Source organism: Elaeis guineensis, chromosome 7 (genome assembly GCF_000442705.2).
Source record: "Elaeis guineensis isolate ETL-2024a chromosome 7, EG11, whole genome shotgun sequence".
Lineage (NCBI taxonomy): Eukaryota > Viridiplantae > Streptophyta > Magnoliopsida > Arecales > Arecaceae > Elaeis > Elaeis guineensis.
The window spans coordinates 88,232,739-88,247,733 of NC_025999.2; the positions used below are offsets into that span (position 1 = coordinate 88,232,739).

The following is a 14,995-nucleotide window of genomic DNA, read 5'->3' on the forward strand; positions in this document are numbered from 1 at the left end:
TGCCAGACACTCCAGCCGGACTTCAGCCGACAGACCTCCGCCCTCTGGCGTGCTGCAGTAACAGCCGCGATTCTGCTCCATTCCCTGCGGCAGATCTCACGCAGCTCCATCACTCCACGACTCTGCCCCACTCCCTGCGGCAGATCCCACGCGGCTCCAACATTTCACGACCCTGCTCCACCTCCTGCGACGGATTCCGCGAGGCTCCATCTCTCCTTGGCAGGCCGCAATAATGGCCACGGTCCTGCTCCACTTCCTGCGACGGATACCGCGCGATTCTCCTATCCTCTGGCAAGTCGCGACAACGGACGCCGTTCCGCTTCTCGTGGTCGACTCCACGTGGCACGCCCCGGTAATGGCCACGGATCCATCCCACTACCCTCCGCAATAAATTCCTCCTGACTCTGGGCGGCCCACTACCAGACAGTTACAGGCGTCGCTATCAATTTGTTGCCCCCTCCGTCTATAAAAGAGGAACCCCAGATACGTTATTCGATAAGCTCTCGTTTTTACCTAAAAACTCTGCTAAAATTTTCGTTCGAGCACTCCATTCTTGTTGAGGCAAAGAACTGACTGGAGCGTCGGAGGGTCTTGCCGGAGCAACCCCACCTCCGATTTAGATTTCTTTTGCAGGTCCCGGCGGCGACCGCAACTTCCTCGACTCCAACTTTTCCGGCGCAAGCGGATTTTTGCACTAATAATATCTATATATATATTCTATTTTTATCTGCCCAAATTACCATGGTCTGTGATCATGCAATATTTGATGATGGAGATATTGCAGGAATGTATTTATCTGGCTGGAGAATACAAGCTCAAAGCAGTTCATGATGATAGACAACCTATGCATCCCCAGCATACCTGCCACCACCTTCAATGTATCGCTTGTTTGCAGAAAGGTCAGAAGTATATTCGCGCTCTAGCCGGAACATGAGGTCCTCAAATGGGCCAGTATTGATGGAATCAGAGCATGGGTTCATAAGATGTTTCAGGAGTGCCAACCAATTCTTGAAGGACATTAATCATTCCTCAGTATATTAGATATGTGGATGTTGGACAAGAAGGATCCTCCTGTTGGCATGTTTGATCATTATTCTTATCATTTGATCATTATATCTGGTTGTCGATCTAGCAAGGTGTTGCATTTATGCAATTATGTTCTATTGTACTTTCGTATCAGGATAATAAGATAAGTACAACCGTAGTCCCTTTATGTTTCCTGGTTCAAGCACCGTGGCGGCAAAAGCCTTCCACTTCCTGCTGCGTAGCTATTGTGGTACCCAGATGGAACCATGTCAAAGAAAGGATGTTCTCTTAGACTTCTGAGTGCATGATTCATTCATTTCAGCGACATACCGATTGTTGCTCGTGTAGGTTGATTATAAATATTTATGCGAGAATCAACAAAATTTGAAAAAACAATCCGATGTGTAATATTCTTGTTTCCTGGTTGGGCTTAGATGGTATCTTTTGTGCAAAAGAACGCTTGATCTTCTTTACAGATAATTGTTAGATGGTGTCTCGTGCAGATCTCAAGTGCTACGAACTCGTTTCATTGGCCTGCATAGATCTCAAAGTAGGTATTGCATGATCTAATGGTAGATTAATCCTTCTTTCACGTGAAAGGTATCCGAACTTTTGCTTGGTACAGAGATGTTAACCACTAAGATATATCTTTCGTGCTTCTCAGCCCAAAAATTTTGTCAGCACTGCTTATTAAATTTTTGCAATTTATAAATTGCAATTCTAAGAGTTGAGATAGTAATTATTTCTAAGAGGAATTATTGGTTAAAATGGTTCTACCATGTATATCTTAGACCTTTCAATAATATGCCAGCATATCATCTATTAGTGAAAAAAATTGTACTGTTATCTAAGCCTGATTGAAAATTTTAAATGAAAAAGATATTCACTATTAACTATGATTGGCTAGTTGACGATTTTTACTATTTTGAATGACAAAGTTTACTTTCTTAAATAGTGTTCTGGCTTGTTATTAGATGGTCCAAAATAGACGTGGTAGAATTGTTCTAACCAATAATTTTTCTATTTCTGATACTGTTGTAATGTACTGTGTTGATGTTAATAGCTTTTATAGGTTCAGAATTTGTGCGTACTCATTTGGGTCGCTCTTCCATGCTTGTGTGTTCTCTTAAAATCTTATTTAAGCCCTGATCTTTGGTGGCTTTTCTGATTTATTTCTTTAGACCGATATAGAACCAGTGCTGGCACATGCGGGTGGCTTTATTATGCTCTTGCCCAGAAATTATATGATATGAAAACCAATAGCTAACTCTCGTCTAGGATTGCATCAGCCGTAGACATTTTAGAACCTGAGGTTGCTGGAACTGTTGATTAGGTTAGTTATTGTGTTTAAAGATAAGAGGTTTGCCTTTTTTGAAATTTTGCACCATGTCCCAGTATGCTGGCCCCCTAAGCAAATTCAGGTTCATGAGTTGCCATCGACAAGTTCTTGATGAATTAATTTTGCTTGTTACATCAGAATTTATTGATTTATGAAAAGTTTGCGGACAAATTTGTTCTAACCCAAGTTAATATAAGCCAAATTAAGTACGCCCTCCCAGGATGAGGGAAAGATTTGATGTCTCGAATTAATCAAATAAACATTTGTACAGTGGTCATTCATTTTTTTTTCATATTCTGATAGCATGGCAAATTGGTTTAATTCTTGCCACTTCATAATTTGCTTATTGTTTATCCGATGGTATCTATTAGAATTCCTCAGTGTCCCTCGGCCAAATCAGTCATTGCAAGTGGACTTTTTCTAACTTTAGGCAACAATGGATTCCTACACATCAGGATGAAGCTTTCGATTAGGGACTTTACGACTCATTTGGTTGACGGGACATGAAGGAGAGAAAAAACAGTTTCTAAAAAGTAAAAAAAAAAAATTTATTTAATTGAAGTTAAAAAAAAAAAGAGTGAATAAAATTCTTCTCACAAGAAGTTATTTTTCATATTCCATGAAAAGTAAATTCGTATAATGAATTTTAATATTTTTTATAGGATGAAAAGTAGTGATTATTTTTTTTTCAAAATATTTTTTTAAGATTTGTGATTAAAATTTTATAAAATATCAATGAACAGTTACGATAAAATACTGAATAATGATATAATATTATATTAATATTATCTTAATATTTATATAAATATAATATTAATATTATAATATTTATTATATTTTTAATATTTCTACTAATATAATATAATATTATATTATATTTATATTAATTTAATATTTTATTTAATATTATATTTATATCAATATAAATATAAATAATATTTATATTTATATAAAGTTTAGAAGAAAAAGATATGATTTTATATCTACTAAGAATATAATAAATATTTTATATAATTTTTTTTAAAAAATAAATATTTAATCAAATATAAATTACTCTATAATTAATCATTTTTTTATGATCAACTAAATATGCTAAAATTTTATTTTTAAAAATAATTTTTTAAAAAATAAAAATTTTATTTATAAAAAAAAAATTTATCGAACCAAAAGACCGTTAAATCTTTTGGATGTTGTAAGACATTCTATCAATGGAAACTGTGCACTGCTGACCGCTTCATTGTAGGTGTTTTCAATTCATTTATCACTGAGAAGGCACACAAATGACATTTCTAAAAGAGACTCCTTGTTGCAGAAGTACCAGCCCGAACTTGGATCAGTTTCAGTGCTTTTGAGGAAGAAAGAGCCAATCGTCGCCATCCTGAGCATCGGTGCTGGACTCATGGCTGCAGCCACCTACCATCTTACTGGGCACCAATTTTTTTCAATCCTTGTATGGTTACCATGAAACAGTTCCCATCTTTCAGCTAACACTTAAGAATCAGTGGAGCCCCTTAGATCTTGGAACAATGTAAGTGAGCCTTTTTTGTGAACGGCAAGGACCATTTTGTTTGCATACTTCTAATGCCCTGTAAAAGAGATGATCCATTTCACATGAAGCAATGCATTGTCAAAAGGCTTCCATGCCCGCTTCGCTTCAGCAAAGCTTTCCATCTAGTAAAAGTGAATACAATCATATGATATCACCGTGTGTGGCAGCATCTCTTGTAACTTGCAGAGCATAAAACACAGCATGATCCTTGTATCCATTTGCAAAGCAATACACTGTAAATTCAAGGATTCTGCAATCCGATGCGAACTATACAGTGTCTTATTTTCTATGGCAGCATCAAACTCTCAATAGGAAGAGTAGAACTTGACAATGATGAAATCATATCCAGTTCCTCATAAAATTATGTATAGTTTAGATAGAATGACAAAGAAAAAGTGTATATACATCACAGGAATTGATTTCTGGAGAAATTTTAGCACTGTCGGCTTAACCTTCATGTGGAAAACCTCGACTATAGAGAGGGAACTCCAAAAGGAAAGCTACCTTGAACCACTGTGGCAGTTTTCCATATATAAAAGGTGGCAATGGAACAAGAGGGCTGGAAGGGAAATAAATATTAGAACAAGTTGCTCTACTTGCTTTGTCAAATTATTCTTGAGTAATTCAATATAAGAAACTGAAGCAAAGGAAGCTAACCTTGTTGTGCTTTTGTAGAAATGGTACTCTGCCACAGACTTGAAACGCTTATCAGCTGATTTCTGCTTTTAGATAAACCACAATCAGAATTATTATCTTCAAAGGCATGGTAAATCAATGCATAACCTAAACCATCTAGAAGCCGAGTGCCAAACCTCAAGTAGGGGGATGCCACTAACAAAAAGAAGCAAAAGAGTCACAAATATAGGTCCAACAACTACTAGCCATTCTGCACCTTCAAGAACAGGAGTACAAGCTACAAATATTCCCCACCATAGGAGAATCTGTAAATGCATCAAGAATCAAATATTAATGGGGATACTACAAAGAACTATAGCTATTTGACAGAATCCATGAACATGTATGAAATTTTATGTTTCTCAAGAAGAGTCATATATGTGCATAGACAACATTCATCAACCAAAAACTTCCAAAAAATGAATCAATATAGAAAGTGAGAATGGAGAAGTAAATCCAATCCAGAGCTTCAACTACCATTGCAATTTTACTAGAAGGCAGACCACGGTACCAACTAATGCAAAAAAAAAAAAAAGAAAAAAAAAAAAGAGTGCAGCATCAAACAACTTGAGAAATATAAAAATTCAAATCAAAACAAAGATGCCAGCATATCAACTGTTTGAGAACAAACATTGAAGTACAATATGATGCAGTCAATGATATGGATCAACATTGATAACAAAGTAGTCAGGTGCTTCTTATGGCCTGCCCAATTATAAATTAGCTTTTGAGAACAGTGACCTTAAAGCCAACATTAAAAAGAATGGAAGAAAATCAGGATCCTAGAAGTTGAATCAAACACAATAAGAATAGCAAAAAGGAAGTTCAATGATAAAAGATTACTGACCTCACCAAAGTAATTTGGGTGACGAGAATATTTCCAAAGTCCTACATTGCACCATTTTCCCCTATTAGAAGGAGAATTCTTGAACATCAACTTCTGCTGATCAGCAGTTGCTTCAATAAATAAGCCCACACACCACATTATCCAACCAATTATATCTTGAGGTTTGACAGATGGATTTCTATCACCAGCATTCACAATTGTGAGAGGCAAGCTAACAGTCCACACCCAGAGAGCCTGTTATTAATGAGGATTAATGGTGATACCTTACTGGCCTTTCAGAAATTGTAAAATCTGAACAATGTATGTAAGTACATGTCATGGAAAACCTGGATTGTCCAAAAAACTGCCAACTTCCCCAAATGGTTACGCATTTTGTCTAAACGACGGTCCTCCCCCCACTGCAGGATCCTATTTTTCACCAGAAAATATGAAACACATAATGAGAATTTGCAGAAAGAAAAGTTAAAAAATCCAGAAAAATTGCATTAGAGTGAGTAACAAGTTACTGAAATATAACAATTAAAGCATCTAATATTATAAAGAAGGATCTCTTTTCTTTTTCTTTTTCTTTTTCTTTTTTTTTTCTTTTTTTTTTTTTTGTGGGTTGTTGTGTGTGTGTTGGGGGGGCGGGGGGGGGGGGGGGGGGGGGGGGGTTGCCAAGGTAATTTAATGTGGTTTAAATTAATGAATGTGTTACTACTTTCTCAGTTATAACATGCTTGTTGACAGGCTTTTGTCAAAGGAGATTATTCCTCAATCTAGTTGGATATAGTCTCTTTCGACATTTATTATTTATTAATTAGTATACAATTATATACACTTATCCTTTCATTAAAACAATGGCGTTTATTCTTACCTGCTTGTTACCTTTTAATTCAGATGTTAGACAATTTTGACATGTTATTATTTGGCATGAAACCTTATGAAATTAACTAGATTCCTGATGATAGGCTTGCCATCTACTTTTGCAAATCAGTTTAAAATTCAGAATTGCAAACAAAGCCCTCATCCGACAAATTAGCACAATAACACTGATCAATTCTATCCACCTCGGAAGTAACTTGACACCAAATTTTCCTGAAGTTCACAGGCATCCTGGTCTAACTCCAGCATCATCAATACCTACGGATCAACCCGATAATTTCTTGATGTCTAATGATTTCAGATGAAATTGATACTCTGGTACTAAATTGATAGAGCCATCATCACACTGGTCCACAATTTCGGAAACAGGGAGAACTATTGTATGCTCGTAAACCAAAGCTACAACTAATGGTAAAGCGCCCACATATCTGACCATGCAACACAACCTTTCCTTTCTTGTTTTCTCTCTTATTTCTCTACTATTTTTTTCTTTTCATTATTTTATCACATCTTCCTCACAGTCATTTCTCTTTTACTTTCATAAGTAGAAGCTGTTTGTCGGATATTGTCTTTGAATTCAACCTTAGACATAAATCATCTATAAAAATAAAAAATTGTTTAAAGTTAGATTGTTGATAGTAATTTTAACTACATCTTAATTACAAGCTTCATCCTTGATAATCGCATCACAATAAGTTCCATATTTGATCGCAGTTCACTTTTTACAAGCATTCTCATAATCCAATTGTGCCATGGAACAACACCAAGGAAATAGTCTACGCACTAAAGCACAAGAAAAGGAGATTACAGTACTCTAGGGATATCATAAAAAGTTTGCAGGAACCACTGATCTTTGAAATTCATGACCACGAAGCTCCAGACGTTAATGAGGCAACCTATAATTGTTATCAGGATTGCCATGTGATGGTGCTTCAAGGAAATGAGACATCAGGAATCCATGTGCTGAACTTATTTTTTAAATAAAAAATCAAATATGAAACTGATCCAAGCAATGGGATCAACTTAAAATACGCAAACTATATATAGAACAAAGCATACCTTTTTTTTTTTCTTTTTTTTTTTTTTGTAATGTTCAATAAGCATACCTCATCAATAAAAATAGTCCCAAACGAAGTCCCCAAAGCACTACAAGCATTGTCGATACAATCTGTAATCCAGAACTACATGCTTAGATAGATGACTTTACACATTCCGAAAGAGAATTATTGTCATGAAGATACATTTCATGTATGTCAATCACATAACTTATTCAGTTAATATATGGCTAAAACAGGTCAGGTTAAGGTAAATTAATTTGTTGAGTTGAAATAGACCATTTAAGAATTAATAAGTTTACCAATGTAGAAAACTCTAACTACATTCTCTATGGCAAATTATACAGCAAATTTATTACTACAGACATAAATTGAAGAGCTACAGTAATAGCTGATACTTCAAATAAAACCAACTAGTAGATTACTAAATGATTTTAATGTTTAAAGAACTGAACAAATAAAATCTCTGTGCTGAAATGCTATTGAAGTATGCTGTAACCACCACTCTCCTAGACAGGATGGACTTTACAGTGGCATCACTATGCATTCCAATATGCTTGGCTAGACCCTTCATGGCTATAAGCTTTTTAAATTCTTCCTCACTTTCATTCAGAGTTTTGAATGCCATCAAATATGACATGTCAATTTACAGAACTTATGAATAAAATAAGGGTTAAAGATGCTTTCCAATAGAACTTCAGTCACAACAAAATGTTACAAATGCACATGAAGTAAAAAAATAAAAAGAATAAAACAAAAATCAATTTGCACTAAATGATGATATGAAAAAATGTGGGGAAGAAAAAGCCAGACCAGGCTGAGTTATATAGCAGCAAATCATAAGACCTGTTATGATACATCCATCCTCAACTAATGACAACTTAATGATTCACAGAAAGAATGAAATTCTTGAATTTTTTGGTTGAAGACAAGCCATAGCCCACATTTAATAAACAAGTTAAAACCACTTGAGATTATGCTCCTGGAGAGTTATGAAGGTGCATAATGCGAGTTTCATGACCAAAAGAAATCAGATGTCTATGTTTCATACTTTTATTGTTTCTGCTATACTGTAAGACTGACATGTTAGAATCAGGATAAAAGAAATCAGATGTTGATGTCTCATTGTTTCTGTTATACTGTCAGACTGACGTGGGAATTAGGATCCTTGTCCAGCTATATAATTAAAGAGTCTAAATGCCAACGGGAGGAAAAGACTGTTGAGATGGATTTGGACAGCATTTTTCCAAGAGTTGGAAAACAAATTATGCTCCAAAAAGATTGGATGATTACACAAATGCATACATTCATGAACAAAGGTATGTATATGCATGCATGCATGCATGCATGCAAGCATGTACACCTACATATGTACATCTGTTTAGGGTTCAGGTCCTTTGAACTAATGTTTTTGGTAGGCAAGCTTATCTACCTTACTATTTTTGGGTGAAAAGACAAGTTTTCTTTAAAAAGAAGTACAAGATTTAAGCTCTATTTTACATGCTCTTCTCATCATCTTCAAAAATATATACTAACTAGTCGAAGACCCGCGCGTTGCGGGGGACCGAATGCACAAAAATAATTTTTCAAATGTTATTATCCTATTTTTTAGATGTTGTTGTGCTCTTATTATTATTCGAATTATTATTAATAATAAATTAATATTTTTAAAAATAATATTTTTATTATTATTTTAAAAAATAATATTTTTTATAATAATATTTTATTATTAATTTTTTGTAATTAATTTTTTAAAAATAATATGTTATTATACAAATAGTATTTTTAAATTAATAATAAAAATATTATTTTTTAAAATAGTATTTTTTTTAAAAAAATTATTATTATTTTAAAATTAATATTTTTTGCTTCAAATTATTATTAATAATAAAATAATAATATTTTTTTTCCCTCCTCTCTCCAAATATTTTCTTTTTTTTCTTCTTTTTCCTTTCTCCCGCCGCTCCCATAGCATGAAACCCAGGTCATAGCCATCCGCGCTGCCCCCGTTGCGGTCCCGCTCCACCACCATTCACGTCAGATGCACGAAAATAATTTTTCTGATATTGCTATGTTTTTGTTATTATTCGAATTATTATTAATAATAAATTAATATTTTAAAAATAATATATTCATTATTATTTAAAAATAATATTTTTTTAAATAATATTTTATTATTAATTTTTTGAAATAAATTTTTAAAAATAATATGTTATTATTATTAATAGTACTTTTAAAATAATATTTAAAAAATAATATTTTTATTATTATTTTAAAATTAATATTTTTTCTTCTGCTTCAAATTATTATTAATAATAAAATAATAATATTTTTTTATTTTTTCCATTTTTCCCCCCTCCCCAAATGTCTTTTTTTAAAATTAATATCCTAAAAAATAATATTTTAAATTATTATTAATAATAATAAAATAATATTTTTTCTTTTTTCCTCCCCTCCCCAAATATTTTCTTTTTTTCTTTCTTTTTTTTTTCTTTTCCCCTTTCTTTTCCTTTCTCCCGCCGTCTCCACCCCCCCACCCCCCGCCTTTGCTGCGTCCCCCGGCTCCGGCACCACCATCCCCCCTCTCCTCTCCTCTGCGGCCCCACCCCATCGCCGTCCCCTCCTGTTCCCTTCCTCAGCCCCGACGAACCCAACCCTCGCAGCTCCGCGCGAGCACCAACGACCACCCCTCCCCTCCTCCGGCTTCGGCACCACCAATCCAGGCCCGCCCCACCACCGTCTGTGCCGTACCCGGCTCCATGCGACCACCAAACCTCCTCCCCTCCCCCGGCTCCGACGCCACCAACCCCCCTCTCCTCCACGGCCCCGTTCGATCACCGTCCCCTCTTATTTCGTCCCCTGGCCCCGACGAACCCAAGCCCCCACGGCTCTGCGTGAGCACCAGCGGCCGCCCCTCCCCTCCACCAACCCTCCCCCGGCTCCGGCACCACCAACCCCCCTTGCCTCCCCTCCCCGGCCCCGGTCGTGGGTGGTCGCCCATTTGGAGAGACCAAATAAGGAAGCTTGGACGGTGGTTGGGGTTTGCCGGTGCTTGTGCGAAGCCGCGAAGGCTCGGATCGCGACGTTTCGTATAGGGCTTCCTTAAATCGATGGAGATTTTCAATACTTTTCTGTCCAGGTGGCACAACCAAACTCGTTTAAGGAGCTGAGTTGGCAACACCCCAACGCTCCTCCACAAAGTATTATTTTATATATATATATATATATATATATATATATATATATATATATATATATATATATATATATATGATTAATTAGGAAGTTTTTTGGACCATGCTTGCTACATCCAAGGTCGCAAGTTTAGCAATTGGGAATAATTCGGTGATGTTAATTTGGAATCTAGAAAAATCTAGAAAACAAAAACAACTTAGAATAAATTCAGAAAATTAAATTAATAAATATAAAAACATAGATAATTTAGGTTCATATTTATATATAAATATAAAAAATTAAATCTTTATGATTTTTGTAGGCAGTTAGTATTAACTAACCCAAGGGATATGGTGAAGATATAAAGTAATTTTCTTTTTCCTTTTTATTTTAAAGGAGAAGGTGTCAAAGAACTAGAAAAAACAAAATATAAGAGGAAGCAAAAACGATCATTTCAGAGGAGGGAAATGAACTTGATTCTGATTAATTTGCTTTAGACAATTAGGAATGGGGCTTATGGACCGTTAAAAAAATTTATTCTATATTTAAATCTAGGGGAAACCCAAGTCATTTACTTCCTTCTGTTTCCCTCCCCAACCCCCCCCCCTCCCCTCCCATTTTTTTTGCTTTTTCCTAGTTCCTTAATCCATGCAGCATCCAGCACACATACGACCATGAAATCCCCCTTGAAATAAAGCTGAAAACTCGCAATTTATTCATGAATTGTGAAAATTTTGCAAAATAATTCGGCTAGCTTTTATATGACAAAAAATTCACAATTTTTTTAGAAATTCACTGAATATTACAAGTATGGCTATGTCATCTTCTAGATCTACTAGTGAAATTCTTGTTCAAGAAATTCTTATAACAAAAATGACTTCAGGTTCATGATACCGGATGTTTTCTCCACAAAATGCAAAAAAAATTGCAAGTTAAATATTGGTTTTGCTATCTTCAGATTGAATGAAATTCCATGCATATTCCATGATTCCTGAATGACAAACAGCTTACTTGTCAAGAAAAGAATTTATGTAAGATATTACTGGTAGGTATTACATAAATAGCAGAAAACCAAATCTAATTAACATGTAAGAGCCCTGGCACTGACTAGCTATCTATCAATGCCTTTTTTTCCTTCCAATGGTCAAGGAGGCATGCTCTGGGTTAAGATTATTATATACACTATAACTTAATAATGTATTAGGTGGACCGTGGTTGAACTAATTTGAAATTTAAACTTTTTCACATCCAATTAATGAAAAATATCTGCCCATGTTTTCTCATTCTAACCACTGATAATTAAAAACATTAAGAACAACTCATTCTACTTAGACACAGTGGAAAAGTTACAAACTGCCAGACTATCCAAATAAATAATCAATCCACTAAAGAAATCAAGAAAGATCTTTAATTGCACATTGAGAGGACTTATGCTAAAGATGATTGGACCTACAAATGTCAACTAAAACAAATGCAGGTTCTCTAATTGAAGCAACATAAGTGGACACATGCTTCTATTGAAATGCAAGTGCATAATTTGTTGATCAAGTAATTCCTTGTTGTTTTACTAATACGATAGTAAAACATTTTTAGGATACATATAACGACAAAGAGTAGCCGTACCTGTCGTAAATGCCATGTTCCTTTTAAAGCAAGAGTTAGCATACCAAGTATAACGAAATTTGTGCTACCTGGATACAGCATAATAATATGAAAGCATGATATAAAGCAGCATATTCAAATGTGGTAGCAAAAATTATAAAACCCAACCACTAAGATTCAGTTCTTCAAATAAATAAAAGTTTGCTGGTTCTTTAAGCCATTACCAAACAATAGAGATAAATGGAACAATAATTGCACTTCATTTGCTACAGTATCATAGCTTTTCCATCTCATTCTCTTTAATAAGACCAAGTCCAGTTATAGAATATGGCTCCCCGGGCTTGGTCTAGCTTTATCTCAATCATATCATTCCTCCAGGTCCACTAGTCCATAGGACACTGTTCCATCTTAGTCCTATACCGATCTCATAAACTCAAAGTGGATGTAAAACATGAGAGAATTAAATCATCAATATCTCTTCAATCTTCTTTTCATACTTTAATTTGTCAGGTTGCCTTCTCAATGCTGTAACAATAAGACTTTAGACTACCCAAGTGTTTTTCCTTAGACTCCTTTTATAATACTATAATCCACGAAAAATGCTCAGCGTGGTTAGTTGGATTTCATTACCATATAGCAGTTCTTAATAGGATCCTTTGTTTCAAGGCAGAATACACGCATATTCTGTTTGAGTATATCGAATAGAAAATGATACTCTACAAAGTCACCATAGTTCATGTAAATGCTTTGAAATTCCGAGTCTTATATTTATATGTGAGGAATTCCAGGATTAGGGATACTAGGCGAGGCTACCACCCTTGTTTAAAAACATGTGCCCCATAAAAAAAATAATAATAAAAGAAAAGGAAAGAAAAAATAAAGAACCTTGATTTATATTCATGTTCTTTTAGAGAAAACATGGATATGGCCAATATTAGCTGTCTACGGCATTGTTTGAAACATATAAGAACATAGCTTACATGTCCTTATTTCAAACAAAAGCACATAATGGTGAAACGTGATTTGTGTCCACTATCCATTTTGAGCAAATGAATACATGTTTTAACATTCTAACTGGTATCTCTATTTGTAATATTATGGTAACCGCCAAGAAAGAGGTATAGATACGAAGTATCATTATACGAACACCTGATCTTTTTTCAGCATAACTAGAACAGGGTTTTCATTAGCAGACTTTCGTACAGCTATAAAAGCCAAAAAATTGCATTCAATTAAAAGAAAAACCAACGCCCCAATAAAGCAAGGAATTTAATAACATATAAATATAAACGGCTCTAAAATTAATTATCTAAAGAACCAGAGACGGTGCTCATTTTCTAGCAATTAGAGGAGCATAAGGAATTACAAGATACAGTAGATATGCAGAGAAAAGCAAAAAGGGTAAGAATATATTTACCGGCAAAGTCAGTGACCTTGTCAAACTTAAGCAACGCGGTGACGATGAAGAATACCAACTGATATCCAACCTATCAATCATGAAAAAGATGAGGATTAGAAGAACATGCCGGGGGGTGGGGGGGGGGGGCGGGGCGAGAGAGAGAGAGAGAGAGAAAGAGAGAGAGTACAGTGACGAGAGCGGTTAGGGCCAAGAAATGGGAGTCGAGGACAGTCCCCATTCTCTTCCCCTACGGCGAGCTCGAAGGGATACGGTAGGTGCTGCTGCGTGTTTTAGGGTCAGTTTTTCACTTCCATTCGGTTGTTTGGATTCATGCGGCTTGAAGTTGTACACGGGTGCGTCGGTCCGCAGGAGGCAGATTGAAAATCAGGGCCCAGTTCAAATCCGAAGAGATGGGACTCATGCGGCTTTTGTTTGGACCAAGTGATTTTTGAAAAAAAATAAAATAATATCTTAATGGGGGAATAGGATCCGAAAGAGGAGCTCTCTGATTATAACCTACGTGAGATGGTGCTTAAAAATAATAAATATGAACTCTTCCCTCTCTTTCACTTTCATTGGTAAAATACATTTTATTCTCTCTTTCTTTCTCTGTTTCTCACTGACAGAACAATTCTCATTCCCTATCTCTCTCCCTTCGACGCAAGCATCTCCCGTATCCTCTCCCTCCACTCTCTCGATGTAAACACCTCTCATTCCTACTCTTCCCTCTTTCTGGCAAAATATATTTCATTCTCTCTCTCCCTCTATTTCTTGTTGGTAGAACATCTCTCTTTCCCTCTCTCTCTCTAGCACAAACATTTCTTATTACCTCTCTCTCCGATGCAAACACCCTTCATTCCCTCTCTCTCTATGTCTAGCGCAAATGCCTCTCATCTCTTCTCTCTCTATATCTATCTCTCTGGCCAAAACACCTCTCATTCTTTCTCTCTGTCCCTCTGAAACTCTCTCCCCATTTCTCTTTAATCGGAATCATAGCCCATCCTCTCATTCTCTCTCACCCACTCTCCTACTTATCTCTCTATCTTAAAGATCCTCCAGTTTCTAATTATAAAGGTCATAAAAAACTCACTAGGTTCTAGCATCCAATAGAGATTATAGCGAAGAAGCAGTGAACATATAAGAAATACCATCAAAAGGATCATAATATTCGAACATGTAAGACAAATATTAATAAAAACTACATCTTCATAATTAATTCATGTTTATATAATTTTAATAAAATCTTTTTCTGCGACTTACTGAATAGTTGTACTTTATGTAGATAGATGATTTCGAAGCCTACATCAGGAGTAGTTCATTTGAGAAAGAGGAATTCGACGACCGTATAGACTCACCAATATTTTAGATCACATGAAAATTAACTTTGTTATGATGGGCATTATTTTGAGTTGGATAGTTGTTATATGTAAATGAGTATACATAATTTATTCCACCAGTAACATGT

General features: G+C 35.4%; 1 protein-coding gene across 1 annotated transcript; it reads right to left on the reverse strand.

Moving 5' to 3' along the window:
* Window positions 1-4,245: 4,245 nt before the first annotated feature.
* LOC105048739 (uncharacterized) lies at window positions 4,246-13,872 on the reverse strand. The gene is made up of 9 exons (XM_073261437.1): window positions 13,718-13,872; window positions 13,549-13,618; window positions 12,153-12,220; window positions 7,407-7,468; window positions 5,763-5,844; window positions 5,437-5,670; window positions 4,727-4,855; window positions 4,572-4,633; window positions 4,246-4,473 (listed from the first exon to the last, which is right to left on the reverse strand). The coding sequence occupies exons 1-9, from the start codon at window positions 13,766-13,768 to the stop codon at window positions 4,362-4,364; spliced, it is 870 nt and encodes a 289-aa protein (XP_073117538.1). The 5' UTR covers window positions 13,769-13,872; the 3' UTR covers window positions 4,246-4,361.
* Window positions 13,873-14,995: the final 1,123 nt, after the last annotated feature.

Bases quoted from the DNA above. Each gene is read 5' to 3' on its own strand.
- LOC105048739 (XM_073261437.1), bottom strand. From the start codon at position 13,768: ATGGGGACTGTCCTCGACTCCCATTTCTTGGCCCTAACCGCTCTCGTC. The intron at 7,469-12,152 runs GTACGGCTACTC...TCTGGATTACAG, and splicing joins GAACATGGCATTTACGACAG to ATTGTATCGACAATGCTTGT. The intron at 4,856-5,436 runs GTCAGTAATCTT...ATGCATTTACAG, and splicing joins ACCCAAATTACTTTGGTGAG to ATTCTCCTATGGTGGGGAAT.